The sequence below is a fragment of the Arachis hypogaea genome, chromosome 8 (assembly GCF_003086295.3).
Source record: "Arachis hypogaea cultivar Tifrunner chromosome 8, arahy.Tifrunner.gnm2.J5K5, whole genome shotgun sequence".
NCBI lineage: Eukaryota > Viridiplantae > Streptophyta > Magnoliopsida > Fabales > Fabaceae > Arachis > Arachis hypogaea.
In genome coordinates, this window is record NC_092043.1 from 25,571,895 (window position 1) to 25,583,804 (window position 11,910).

The window sequence follows — 11,910 nt, forward strand, 5'->3', positions numbered from 1 at the left end:
CTCATCAGTGCACAACGATACTAGCTTTTCAATTGGTCCATGGATTCCAACAAGACCCTGCAAATCACCTTGGAATGATTGGTTTAACCTTTGTAAGACACGTTTGATAATGTATAAGAGGCAAACTTATTAGTATTGTTCAGTTTAATATACCCTAATCTAATAGTGTAATGGAAGAAATAAAATAATCTATGAAAAAAATATTGACCTGAAGCTTGACGAGGGTGAATGGAATCCAGACAAATTGGCAGCTTCCTTGAGAGCATCTCTCCAGATTTGCACCCTGTCTGCAAACCTCACCTCATGATTAGCAAGTGCATGGTGATAACTTTCCTTTTGGGTGGCGCACCCATGATGGGTCTACATTATAGAAAATAGGTATTACAATTTGACCATTTTGTTTGCTGCATTCCATTATTTTGGCTAGTTCTTCCAAACACTATTTGGAAGAAGCATAATCCTGGGAGAATATGATCAAAGCAATTTCTGATTGTTCAATGGCTGTAAGGAGTGAATGTGATATTTCAGTTCCTTCCTTGAGGTCGTAATCCACAAATATGTCCATGTGCTTGATCCTTAACCCCTTAAGCAAATGGCTGAGAAAACCACGGCGCGTGTCTGTGCCTCTAAAGCTAAGGAAGACGTCATACTTAATAGTTTTAGAAGAAGCATGCGCAGCCATATTATCGACGAGCAAAGATTATCGAAGATCACACAAGTACCGGCTTCATCAATGAACATACATATAAATGACAAGACTTAGGTGAGACAAGAAACAAAAGAGAAATCGAAAAGTAATTACAGTGAGTAGTGAAATGAAAAATGTTCAATCTAATTAAGGAAGTTGGTGACTAATGATGAAGATCGGAGGCTGAGGCTGGAGGAGATTGAAGCAGCGTGAGTAGAGTGAAGGGTACACAATGGAGTCAAGGCGTGCAATTAAAGCTTAAAAAAGAGAGTTAAAAGTTAAACTAATGTTTGTTTAGGTTGTTAGAAACAAGAAAGTAATCTGAAGTGCGTTACGATCTTTAAAAGATTCCTACAGGAGAAGGAAAACCGTGTAGTATCCTTGGTTGTATTGGTCACCACCTTCAAATGTGCAAAAGAACTTGCTAAGAAACTACGCACGTTTATGAAATTGACAAAAGTAAAATCATGCTGATGTACTTATTATTTGTGTAACAGTATCTTGTATGTTCACACTTCACGGTAACCAATACTTCCATTTGAACAAATCTTTTACTAGTAACCAATAGTCCTATTTTAACTTGTTGGATGATTGATCAAGTTTATTTAAGATAAAGTTAAATTGATTCATCATGCATCATTCTTCAGGAGCTTCATAAAATAAAATTGCAAAACTTGATCAATCTAAAAATTTTAGTTTTTGCCTAATATTTTGCCGAGATCGCTCACTAATTTTTTGCCTTTCCTTACTAAATTTATTTTTATTGCCCAAGGACTGCATCTATGGAGTCTCTTACCACCATGCATGAGTGCAATCAACTCCGAAACACCACCTCTTTCACTACCTTCGTCGTCTTCATCTGAGTCATCTATGGAACCACCATTACCTTCCTCAATAGACGGTACATTCATATTAAGATTTACATCATTTACCGACTCCATGCTCATGCCACCACGAACATCTGAGGCATATATTGGGTGCACACCCCAATATTCTACTTCTTTGTCATCATCTTCCTCAATAGGCTGACTCAAAATAAGACGATTGTAGAAGAACTTGAATGAAACCTTGAGTTGAATATTATTATTATTAGTGTTGGTGTTTTCTTCCATTACCTTGATCATGTCAATGCAGCATTGCCCGTCGTACCAAAAATAGTAATCGTTAAGCCATATATCCTCATCTGGCATCCAATGCCCATCATAACTGAAACTTGGGCCATTCCTCACTTCAACGCAATACGTATATGACACTGAAGTGGCGCTCACTTGGTAACTCCCAGAGTATGCAGGAAAAACGACCCAAAAGATGAAACCCAACAAGCTATCACCTGGGGCAACATCAAGAGTGACGGCCCCGTTCTGTGGGTTTATATATCTGAACCATCCCGGGTCTGCACCTGACAACACATTTAACTTGGGATGATTGTGCTGCTTGCCTGACAGATAACGATACGGGTGCTTATCCTCCTTATCCAGCCATGCTGTTGTAGCACATGTCGGTGCTGCTGCTAGTGGTCGCTTTAGTCTTCCATAGGCATGTTCCATAATGCTGTTTTTTGCATTCTCTTCCAATTTGTAGCAATTGCTGAAATTGAAGGTTATATCCTCAAATTGCTGCTGCTGGATTGCCTCTTCAGCCACAGAATCCAAAGCAGATACAGATACAGTGTGTAAGGAGCGGCAGTCGCGAGCAATTACGCACACAACCGATGCTGGAAGCTCTGCTATGGACTCAAGACTCTCACAGTTGCTCACGTTCAGGTATTTCAGCTTCTGGGAACATACAGCAGATGGAGGAACTTGACACAGACTCTTGCAACCAGAGATACTCACTTCTCTAAGATTTGAAGCTTTTGATAAATCTGGGAGCTCCATTAGGCTTGACGAACCATCTAGATCCACTTTCCTTAGATTTACAAGATTCTGAAATTAACAAATTAACTAATTAAAGCATGTGTATGGGTATCAAATGAAAAAGAATATTGTTTCCATACCTGTTCACCTTCCCAAAGCTTTTGCAATCCACTGTTGGGCATTATGATTTCAACCATTCTCTCAACACTTAAAGAAGGCGGCAAAGATTTCAAAGGAAACTCATCCCAATGAAAATACCTTAACTCGTTCGACATAGATCTAATACCCTCTGGAGCATACAACTTGTTTTTGGAATCGGCTGCATGAAATCTAACAAGCTTCAGTCCAGCCATTCTTTCAAATGTCTCAGGGTGCAAGCTCATCCGGTCAATTTCCGACATGTTTAATTCGATACTTTCAATAGCATCCGTTCCCTGCATAGTATATACGTATGTCAAAATGAAACATATATTATATCAAAGTTCCACCAAATAAATGTGAAAAAAGTAGAATCTGATAATCTTACGCTTACCTTATTGTCTTTCAATACTTTACAGATATCCTGAGGATCCCACAGTCTACTGCGTTTTCCTGGATCATTTAGAGATTCTTCGCGAACAATTTCACGGCCCATTTCTCGAATTAAGTCATGCATGGACACATAACCATTTGAAACGGAAATAAGAGCTTTATTATGAAGATTTGTCAACCCGATAGTTGTTGCGTATCCGCAGGAATCAAGAACAGATTGTATCAGCTCTTCTTCTGTATTTGTATAAAAGAAACATGCAAGATGCAAAAAGATGTTCCGATCATTACGATCCAGTTCATTATAACTCAATCGCAATATACTTTGGATTTTTTCATCAGGCATCTTTTCAAGTTTGAGCAGTTCACTTTCCCACTCTCGTTGAGTTTTTCCTTTAAGAAAGGAACCCAAGATTTTCAATGCTAAAGGGAGGCCTTTGCAATAGTTAAGCACTCTTTTGGACAACTCAACTTGTTCTGCTTCTATAGTGCAGTTTTGCTTGAAGGCATTCAGGCTGAAAAGCCGAAGAGAATCATCAGAATTCAATGTCTCAACTTCATGTATATGATCAGCATCCGCCTTAACAAGCACATGCTTGTCTCTTGTTGTCACTATGATTCTGCTACTTGCCCCAAACCATGTGTGTCCTCCACATAAATCTTCCATTTGGTCTGAATCATTGACATCATCAAGAACAACAAGAACCTTTGTTCGACTAAGTCTTTTCTTGGCAAAATTAGTTATCCCACCGGGCGTGACAAAGGGACTTGCATCTTCTTCCTTTAGCAGCTTGGAAAGAAGTTCTTTCTTCAAATGATCTATACCATATTTCTCAGCTCTTTCTCTTACATTGTTCAAAAAGCAAAATCCTTCAAATCCATCACACAATCTATTGAAAACTGCAGTCGCAAGAGTTGTCTTACCAACACCGCCCATGCCCCAAAGGCCAACAATAACAGCTTCAGATTTCGTGCACAAAGATACTAGCTTTGCAATTGGTCCATGAATTCCAACAAGACCCTGCAAATCACCTTGGGGTGATTGGTTTAACCTTTGTAAGACACGTTTGACAATTTCACCAACAAGGTCAGCATCATCCCTGCATAATGTGTACGAGGCAAAATTATTAGTATTGTTGTTGTTGTTGTATTGTTTAGTTTAATAGTGTGAGAATGGATTTATCCCTTCCACTAAATCGCATTTATCAAAATATACCCTAATCTAATAGTGTTACAGAAGAAACAAAATAATCTATGAAAAAAAAAGATTGCTGACCTGAAGCTTGATGACGGTGAATGGAATCCAGACAAATTGGCAGCTTCCTTGAGAGCATCTCTCCAGATTTGCACCCTGTCTGCAAACCTCACCTCATGATTAGCAAGGGCGTGGTGATAAATTTCCTTTTGGTGGCGCACCCATGATGGGTCTACATTATGGAAAATAGGTATTACAATTTGACCATTTTTTTCCCTGCATTCCATTATTTTGGCTAGTTCTTCCAAACACCATTAAGATTCATAGGCATATGATGGTGGTTGTTGAGTGTCACAAAAAGAGTCATCATAGCCGTTAAATTGGCATGCATTAGGATGGAAACTATACCTATAAGTATCCGGAGGTTGTTGCCAATAGGAGTGATCAATTCCTTGATGCTCCTCCCATCTTAGAGTGTTCCATCCATAATGAGTGTCACCATTGAAGTTCACATTTCCTACAACACAATTCGAACTAAACTCATAGCCAAAATGAGAATTCATAGTGGAAAAACAAATTAAAACTAACAAAATCTAGTAAACAAGCACAAGACAAGCTATTTACAATATTCACATATGTACAATAACCAATAACACAACACCATTGCAAATCCCCGGCAACGGCGACATTTTGATGATTGGATTTTTGACGGTTTAGAATTTCACAAATGAATTCTCGTTGCAAGTATAGTTTCTAAACCAACAATAATTCTTTCATAAAAAAATTTGTTTGTCACAAGTACAAACCCCTAAAATTAATAACCGAAGTATTTAAACCTCGGGTCGTCTCTCAAATGACTTGCAGGGTAGTGTTCTTGTTATTAGTTATGGATTTATTTATTTTGGGGTTTTAGATGAGAAAAATGAATAGCAAATGGTAATGAAATTGTATTAACAAAATGGTCTTGGCAAGGTTTGGTTGTCAAGGGTCTTCATCATTATCACTAGCCACAAGCATGGTAGTTGCAAGGATTAATCTCACTAAGTCATCCTTTAATCAAGTAACAAAAGAAAGTCAAGTGAGTAATATCAATCCAAGTCCATAAATCCTAGCTTTCCACTAATTGGATTAATGAAGGCTAGAGTTAATGGCTATCAACTATCAATCAATTGGACACTAGAAACTCAAAAAATCCTAAGTCACCTTCTCAAGCCAAGAACATAGAATTCTACTCTAACATCCTCTCAAGCATTTCATCAAACACTTGAAGGGTAATGAAAGAAAGCACTTTTATTTGTAAGAATAAAAGGAATCAACAACCAACAATTACAAAGAATTAACAAAACAACAATCAACAACATCACAATCACATGAATTATCTCAAATTGCATTATTAAAAGAAAACAAAAGAACAAAAATATCTCAATTACAAAACCTAGAAACAAAATAAGAGAAATTACAACAAGAGGATAGGGATAGAAAGAAGAACCAAAGTGTAGCAATCATCAATTGAAAGTAGAAGTAGAAGGAGACTTGAATTAAACCTAGAACTATGAGATCCTAATCTAACCCTAATTCCTAATCCCAATTCTAGAGAGAAGAGAGAGCTTCTCTCTCTAACTCTAACTACTTCTAAAACTAAACTATAACTAATGATCAAAAGTATGTAAAGTATGTTGATTCCTCTTCAATCCTTGACTTAAATAGCATCAGAAATGAGTTGGATTGGGCCCACAAGGCTTTTAAAATTGTTGGCCACATTTTGCTTTAAGTGAACCAGGTGGCAGCAACGGCGCGTGCACGTACTATGCGCGTGCGCGCCACCATACGTGTAGCAACTATGGCAAATCTTATATCGTTTCGAAGTCCCGGATGTTAGCTTTCTAATCCAACTGGAACCGCATCATTTGGACCTCTGTAGCTCAAGTTATGGTCGTTTAAGTGCGAAGAGGTCGGCTTGACAACTTTCCGGTTCTTTCATTTCTTTATGAGTTCTCCAACTTTTCATGCTTCTTTCTTTATTCCATTGATCCAATCTTTGCCTCCTAAACCTTAAATCACTTAACAAACATATCAAGGCATCTAATGGAATCAAGGAGAATTAGATTTAGCTATTTTAAGGCCTAAAAAGCATGTTTTCACATTCAAGCACAATTAAAGGAGAATATACAAAACCATGCTATTTCGTTGAATAAATGTGGGTAAAAGGTTATAAAATCCCCTAAATCAAGCACAAGAAAACCCTACAAATGGGGTTTATCAAAGAACCAGACAGAAACGGAAAGAAGAATAAGATGATGAGGTCACAGGATGAACTTAGGTTTTAAAAGGAGGATAAGGACCAAAATGGAGCAAATCAAACCTTAAGCCACGTCATATAACCGTTAGTGTGTCCAGCGTGGCAATATTTGGCCATGTCCCTAACGGCGTCAGTCCTTCGGTGATGGAAATATGGCTAAGGACTAACGTGGTACATTTTTTCGAATCTGGGGGACTAATTAAATGCAATCGGAATTTGGAAGACTAAATTAGTGCAACTCGTCAATCTCAGGGACTGAAATAGGACTTAACTCTCACAAAGTTTATTAGTTTCTTACTTCAACAGAATTAATAATAAGATGATAAACTTATACCAAATCTAACAAAGGGCACGGGCAAGCAAGCAGGAGCAACACGAAGAAAGATAATGAAAGACCTTCCATTTGGGTGTAAGACAAGGCATGGAGCAAAAGTAGCTGATTGAAATAAGAAAAAAAAACCATTAAAATAGAAAAGGTAAAAAATGGAAGGGAAAGATTTCATCATTCTCAAGGTATGATCGTTGAATTAACAACACAAGCTTCAATAGAGAGATGTTAGAGACAGAAAGCATCCTTACAAGAATGGAGTTGCACAACCGAACTGTAGTAAATTGATAAGTCCCAGAAGAATCATTAAATGTCCCTATACATGAAGAACAAAGAAGAAGAAATTAGGGGAAAAAAAGACGAAAATTGACATTGTATACCCATACTATATGTTCCCAAAAGTAGGCATCGAGTAGAGTGGTGATGAACAGTGTGAAAAGAGAGGAATCAGTTTTGTGTTTTCTGCAATAAGAGTAGGAGACACAGAATTTGAATGAGGAATAGAAATTTGGAAATTAAAAAAAGATTACATAGGAGAGAATGAATATGATGTTGGAGAAGATGAAGTGGGTTTAGGATATAGAGAGATATCAAAAGAGTTACCTGCTTTAAGATGTTGAGTCTTTGCGAATCCGTTTCCTATTGACATAGATGTTAGGGATGTGGGAAATGGAAGGCCAAATGTGGGGGGTCCTTCCTCCCTATGCCTTCACCCAACAACGGACAGTTACTGATGGAGAGTTCCCTTAAAGAGCCAGGCAGCCTTATTATCTTCCCCAGCTTAGGGCACTCTGAAATTGATAAGTATTCAAGGGACTGTGACTGTGACACCTCCAGAGATGTCAAATCTTTACGGCTTGCGATTCTGAGATACTTGAGATTTGTGAACGCTGGCAATGCCAAGGATGTAAGTGAATTGCAGCTGTTGTCTATTCTAAGACTCCTTAGTGACTGATGTTGTTGGTGTTGCATTGGGAATTCTACATTCTTGCAATCCTCAATTGATAGCTCTTCCAATGAAGGGGGCAAAGAATCCCCTGGAAATGATATGGCTGATGAGCACTCTGAGATCTGTAGGTGTATGAGAGAGGTTGGTTGGGTGTGGGTCATGGCCTCAATCACATACTCCACCTGCTGCTCTCCATTAACCAATAGTCTCTCCAACATGGAAAGTGGTAGGTCCCGCATTCTTGCTTTCTGTTTGCCATCTATTGTTAATTCGCGTAGGATGGGAGCTCTTGGCAGATAATAACCAAGCTCCTCGCATCTAACAATGTGGAGTGATTTCAAAGACGGAAGGAAAGTGGGCAAATCTCCTCTTAATATAGGACATTTATGTATCCAAAGTTCCTCAAGTTGAGGAAATGGTGCATCATCACATTCATATGACTCCCATTCCCCCCAGTAACTCATATCAGAGAATGAGAGATATTTAAGGGATCGGAAGGGTGTCTTTGGATGATGAGTTGCATCACCCTTATAGAATTCACCACCAATCATATTCACCATATCACAATGTGAAATCTCCGATCTCGTTAGAGCGGGTAACTGTCCAAGTGAAGGAAGCATCATACAATTCCTGCATCGCCTCAGCTCCAACTTAGTAATGTTGTAGTACGAAGAGTGCCCTACCCAATCCGGAAACATGCTACCTCTGTAACCCTTGATGAATAGCACCTTCAAGTCTTTGTGAGGACGTAATTTGTCAAGTACATCTCTTTCACTTCCGGAATTCCAAAACTCTCTATCTTTAAATAATGACCTTGACCACTCCAAATTTAAAGCATTCTGGTGTATTTTCTCATCCATTCTTGCACTTGATGCTTCACCACCATTCTCAACATTCTCTAATTTTGCAAGCGACAATGAGCCATGAAGATTTGCTAGCTCTCCCAATTCTCCAATCCCATTCTCTTCATGTTTGCCCGCAGTATAGTCACTTAAAAATTGCAAATCTTTTAAGTTGCTCATCTTTTTTGGCATATCTACCAAATAAGTGTGGGAAATATCAAGATGACGCAATTTCACAAGATTTTGCATGTTGGAGGGAAGCGTTTTAAGTTCTTTACAGTTTGCCAACTTCAATGTTTGTAAATTGTACAAAGAATTCAAGGACTCGGGCAATGACACGACAAGTGTGTTAGAGAGATTCAAATAGCGCAAGTGGATCAATTCACCAATTGAATCAGGCAATATATCAATTTTAAACGATGCAAATGACAAAACACGTAAGTGCTTCAACTGTGCTAGTAAGTGACAAGTATCAATTCCCTCTTTGTGTTCACGGTATTTCTTGATTTTCAACAGAGTCCTTGCATGACGTAAACTATCACATGCTTCTGAGATCTTTGAGACAGAGTCATTGTCACCGAGATCATATGACAAATGACGAGTTTTAGCATCATGTTTGCCTACATTCTCGACTTCAAAGGTTCTAACAAAGAACTTTTCACCATAGAATCTCGCTATATCATGCATGAGATAGGGCATCACAAATGATTTTTTATAAGCATTCTTTAAAGGTTGAAAGAATGATCGTGCAGCTAAATCATTGAAGTATTTATAACCAACTTCTAAAATGCTTCCACTCTTTGGTTGTTGCAAAAGATCTTCAGCCATCCACAACAATATCAATTCACCTCTATTGAATTCATAATCTTTGGGATATAAAGAACAATAGACAAAGCATCGTTTTAAGTGTGAAGGGAGATAATGATAACTATTTTCAATGCAGGAAGAATCCTACACTCATCTTCAGAAAACTTCCATAGTCTACTGCGTTTTCTTGGATCATTTAGACATTCTTCGCGAACAATTTCACGGCCCATTTCTCGAATTAAGGATGCATTGACACACAATCATTGGAAATGGAAATAAGAACTTTATTACAAAGATTTGTCAATCCAATAGTTGTGTATCCACAGCGATCAAGAAGAGATTTTATCTGCTCTTTTTCTGTATTTGTATCAAAGAAACATGCAAGTTCCAAAAATATATTTCGATCATTACGATCTAATTCATTATAACTCAGTCGCAATATACTTTGGATTTTTTCATCAGGCATCTTTTCAAGTTTGGCCAGTTCACTTTCCCACTCTTGTTGAGTTTTTCCTTTAAGAAAGGAACCCAAGATTTTCAATGCGAAAGGGAGGCCTTTGCAATAGTTAAGCACTCTCTTGGACAACTCAACTTGTTCTGCTTCTATAGTGCAGTTTTGCTTGAAGGCATTCAGGCTGAAAAGCCGAAGAGAATCATCAGAATTGAGAATTCAATGCCTTAACTTCATGTATATGATCAGCATCCGCCTTAACAAGGACATGCTTATCTCTTGTTGTCACGATGATTCTGCTTCTTGCCCCAAACCATGTATGTCCTCCACATAAATCTTCCATTTGGTCTGAATCATTGACATCATCAAGAACAACAAGAACCTTTGTTCGATTAAGTCTTTTCTTGGCAAAATTAGTTATCCCACCAGGCGTGACAAAGGGACTTGCATCTTCTTCCTTTAGCAGTTTGGAAAGAAGTTCTTTTTTCAAATGTTCTATGCCATATTTCTGAACTCTTTATCTTACATTGTCCAAAAAGCAAAATCTTTCAAATCCATTACAAAATATATGGAAAAGTGCTCTAGCAAGAGTGGTCTTACCAACACCACCCATGCCCCAAAGGCCAATAATAGAAACGGCTTCTGATGCCGTGCACAGCAATGATTCTAGCTTTCCAATTGGTTCATGAATTCCAACAAGACCCTGCATCAGATCACCTTGGCATGTTTGGTTTAACTTTTGTATGACCCGTTTGACAATTTCATCAATGAATTCAGCATCATTCCTACATAACATATGAGGCAAACTTCATATTGTTATTGTTGTTGTTGATGGATCTAAATTATATCATAGAAGAAACAAAATAATCCAGGAAACAAATGAAAGAGAAAAAAGAATAAAACTGACCTGAAGCTTGATGATGGTGAATGCAATCCAGACAAATTGGCAGCTTCCTTGAGAGCATCTCTCCAGATTTGCACCCTGTCTGCAAACCACACCTCATGATTAGCAAGCGCATGGTGATAACTTTCCTTTTGGTGGCGCACCCATGATGTGTCTACATTATGGAAAAAAGGTATTACAATTTGACCATTTTGTTTCCTGCATTCCATTATTTTGGCTAGTGTGTTTGGAAGAAGCATAATCCTGGGAGAATATGATCAAAGCAATTTCTGATTGTTCAATGGCTGCAAGGAGTGAGTGTGATATTTCAGTTCCTTCTCTGAGCATGTAATCCACGTATGTCTTGATGTGCTTGTCCTCTAAAGCCTTGCGCAGATGACTGAGAAAACCACAGCGAGTGTCTGTGCCTCTGAAGCTGAGGAAGACATCATACTTAATAATCTCAGAAGAAGCATGCGCAGCCATATCCTCTTCCTTGCAAAAATTATCGAAGATCACACAAGTACCTGCTTCATCAATGAACATACATATAAATGACAGGACCCAGGTGAGACAAGAAACTAAAGAGAAATCGAATGAACATTGTAACGATAAAATTGTGTACAAGCTAATTAAGGAAGTTGGAGACAAATGATGAAGATCAGAACAGAGGCTGAGGCTGGAGGAGATTGTGGCAGCGTGAGTAGAGTGAAGGGTACACAATGGAGTCAACGCGTGGAAACTAATAAACACATAGTACGAGGTTGTTTGCACTTTCCACGAAAGCTCGCTTGTGATTACTGTGGTGGTCGGTCCAAAGAAAGCTTAAAAAAACACAGGAGTTTAAGTTAAAGTAATGTTTGTTTAGACTTTAGATACATTGCGTTACGCCCTTCAAAAGATTCTTACCGGAAACCGTGTCTTATCTTTGGTCGTGTCGGTCAAACATAAGAGTGACCACCTTCAAACGTGCAAAAGAACTTGCTAAGAAACTAGGCACGTTAATGAAATTGACAAAAGTAAAATCATGCCGATGTACTTGTTATACAAATAACAGTATCTTGTATGTTCACACTTCACAGTA

General features: G+C 38.3%; 2 protein-coding genes and 1 pseudogene across 2 annotated transcripts; all 3 read right to left on the bottom strand.

Annotated features, from left to right (window-relative positions):
• Nucleotides 1-1,138: 1,138 nt before the first annotated feature.
• Nucleotides 1,139-7,948, bottom strand: LOC112706556 (disease resistance protein RPV1). Its single transcript, XM_025757926.3, has 7 exons — nt 7,498-7,948; nt 7,146-7,356; nt 4,676-7,002; nt 4,349-4,499; nt 3,077-4,172; nt 2,685-2,978; nt 1,139-2,613 (listed from the first exon to the last, which is right to left on the bottom strand). The coding sequence occupies exons 5-7, from the start codon at nt 4,007-4,009 to the stop codon at nt 1,381-1,383; spliced, it is 2,460 nt and encodes an 819-aa protein (XP_025613711.1). The 5' UTR covers nt 4,010-4,172; nt 4,349-4,499; nt 4,676-7,002; nt 7,146-7,356; nt 7,498-7,948; the 3' UTR covers nt 1,139-1,380.
• LOC112705132 (putative disease resistance RPP13-like protein 1) lies at nt 7,549-9,513 on the bottom strand. Its single transcript, XM_025755991.1, has one exon. The coding sequence runs from the start codon at nt 9,511-9,513 to the stop codon at nt 7,549-7,551; it is 1,965 nt and encodes a 654-aa protein (XP_025611776.1).
• Nucleotides 9,514-9,595: 82 nt separating this feature from the next.
• On the bottom strand, nt 9,596-11,667 carry LOC112706559 (disease resistance protein RPV1-like; annotated as a pseudogene).
• Nucleotides 11,668-11,910: the final 243 nt, after the last annotated feature.

Bases quoted from the DNA above. Each gene is read 5' to 3' on its own strand.
- LOC112706556 (XM_025757926.3), bottom strand. From the start codon at position 4,009: ATGGGCGGTGTTGGTAAGACAACTCTTGCGACTGCAGTTTTCAATAGA. The intron at 2,979-3,076 runs GTAAGCGTAAGA...TATACTATGCAG, and splicing joins AAGTATTGAAAGACAATAAG to GGAACGGATGCTATTGAAAG. The intron at 2,614-2,684 runs GTATGGAAACAA...TGTTAATTTCAG, and splicing joins AGCTTTGGGAAGGTGAACAG to AATCTTGTAAATCTAAGGAA.
- LOC112705132 (XM_025755991.1), bottom strand. From the start codon at position 9,513: ATGGCTGAAGATCTTTTGCAACAACCAAAGAGTGGAAGCATTTTAGAA.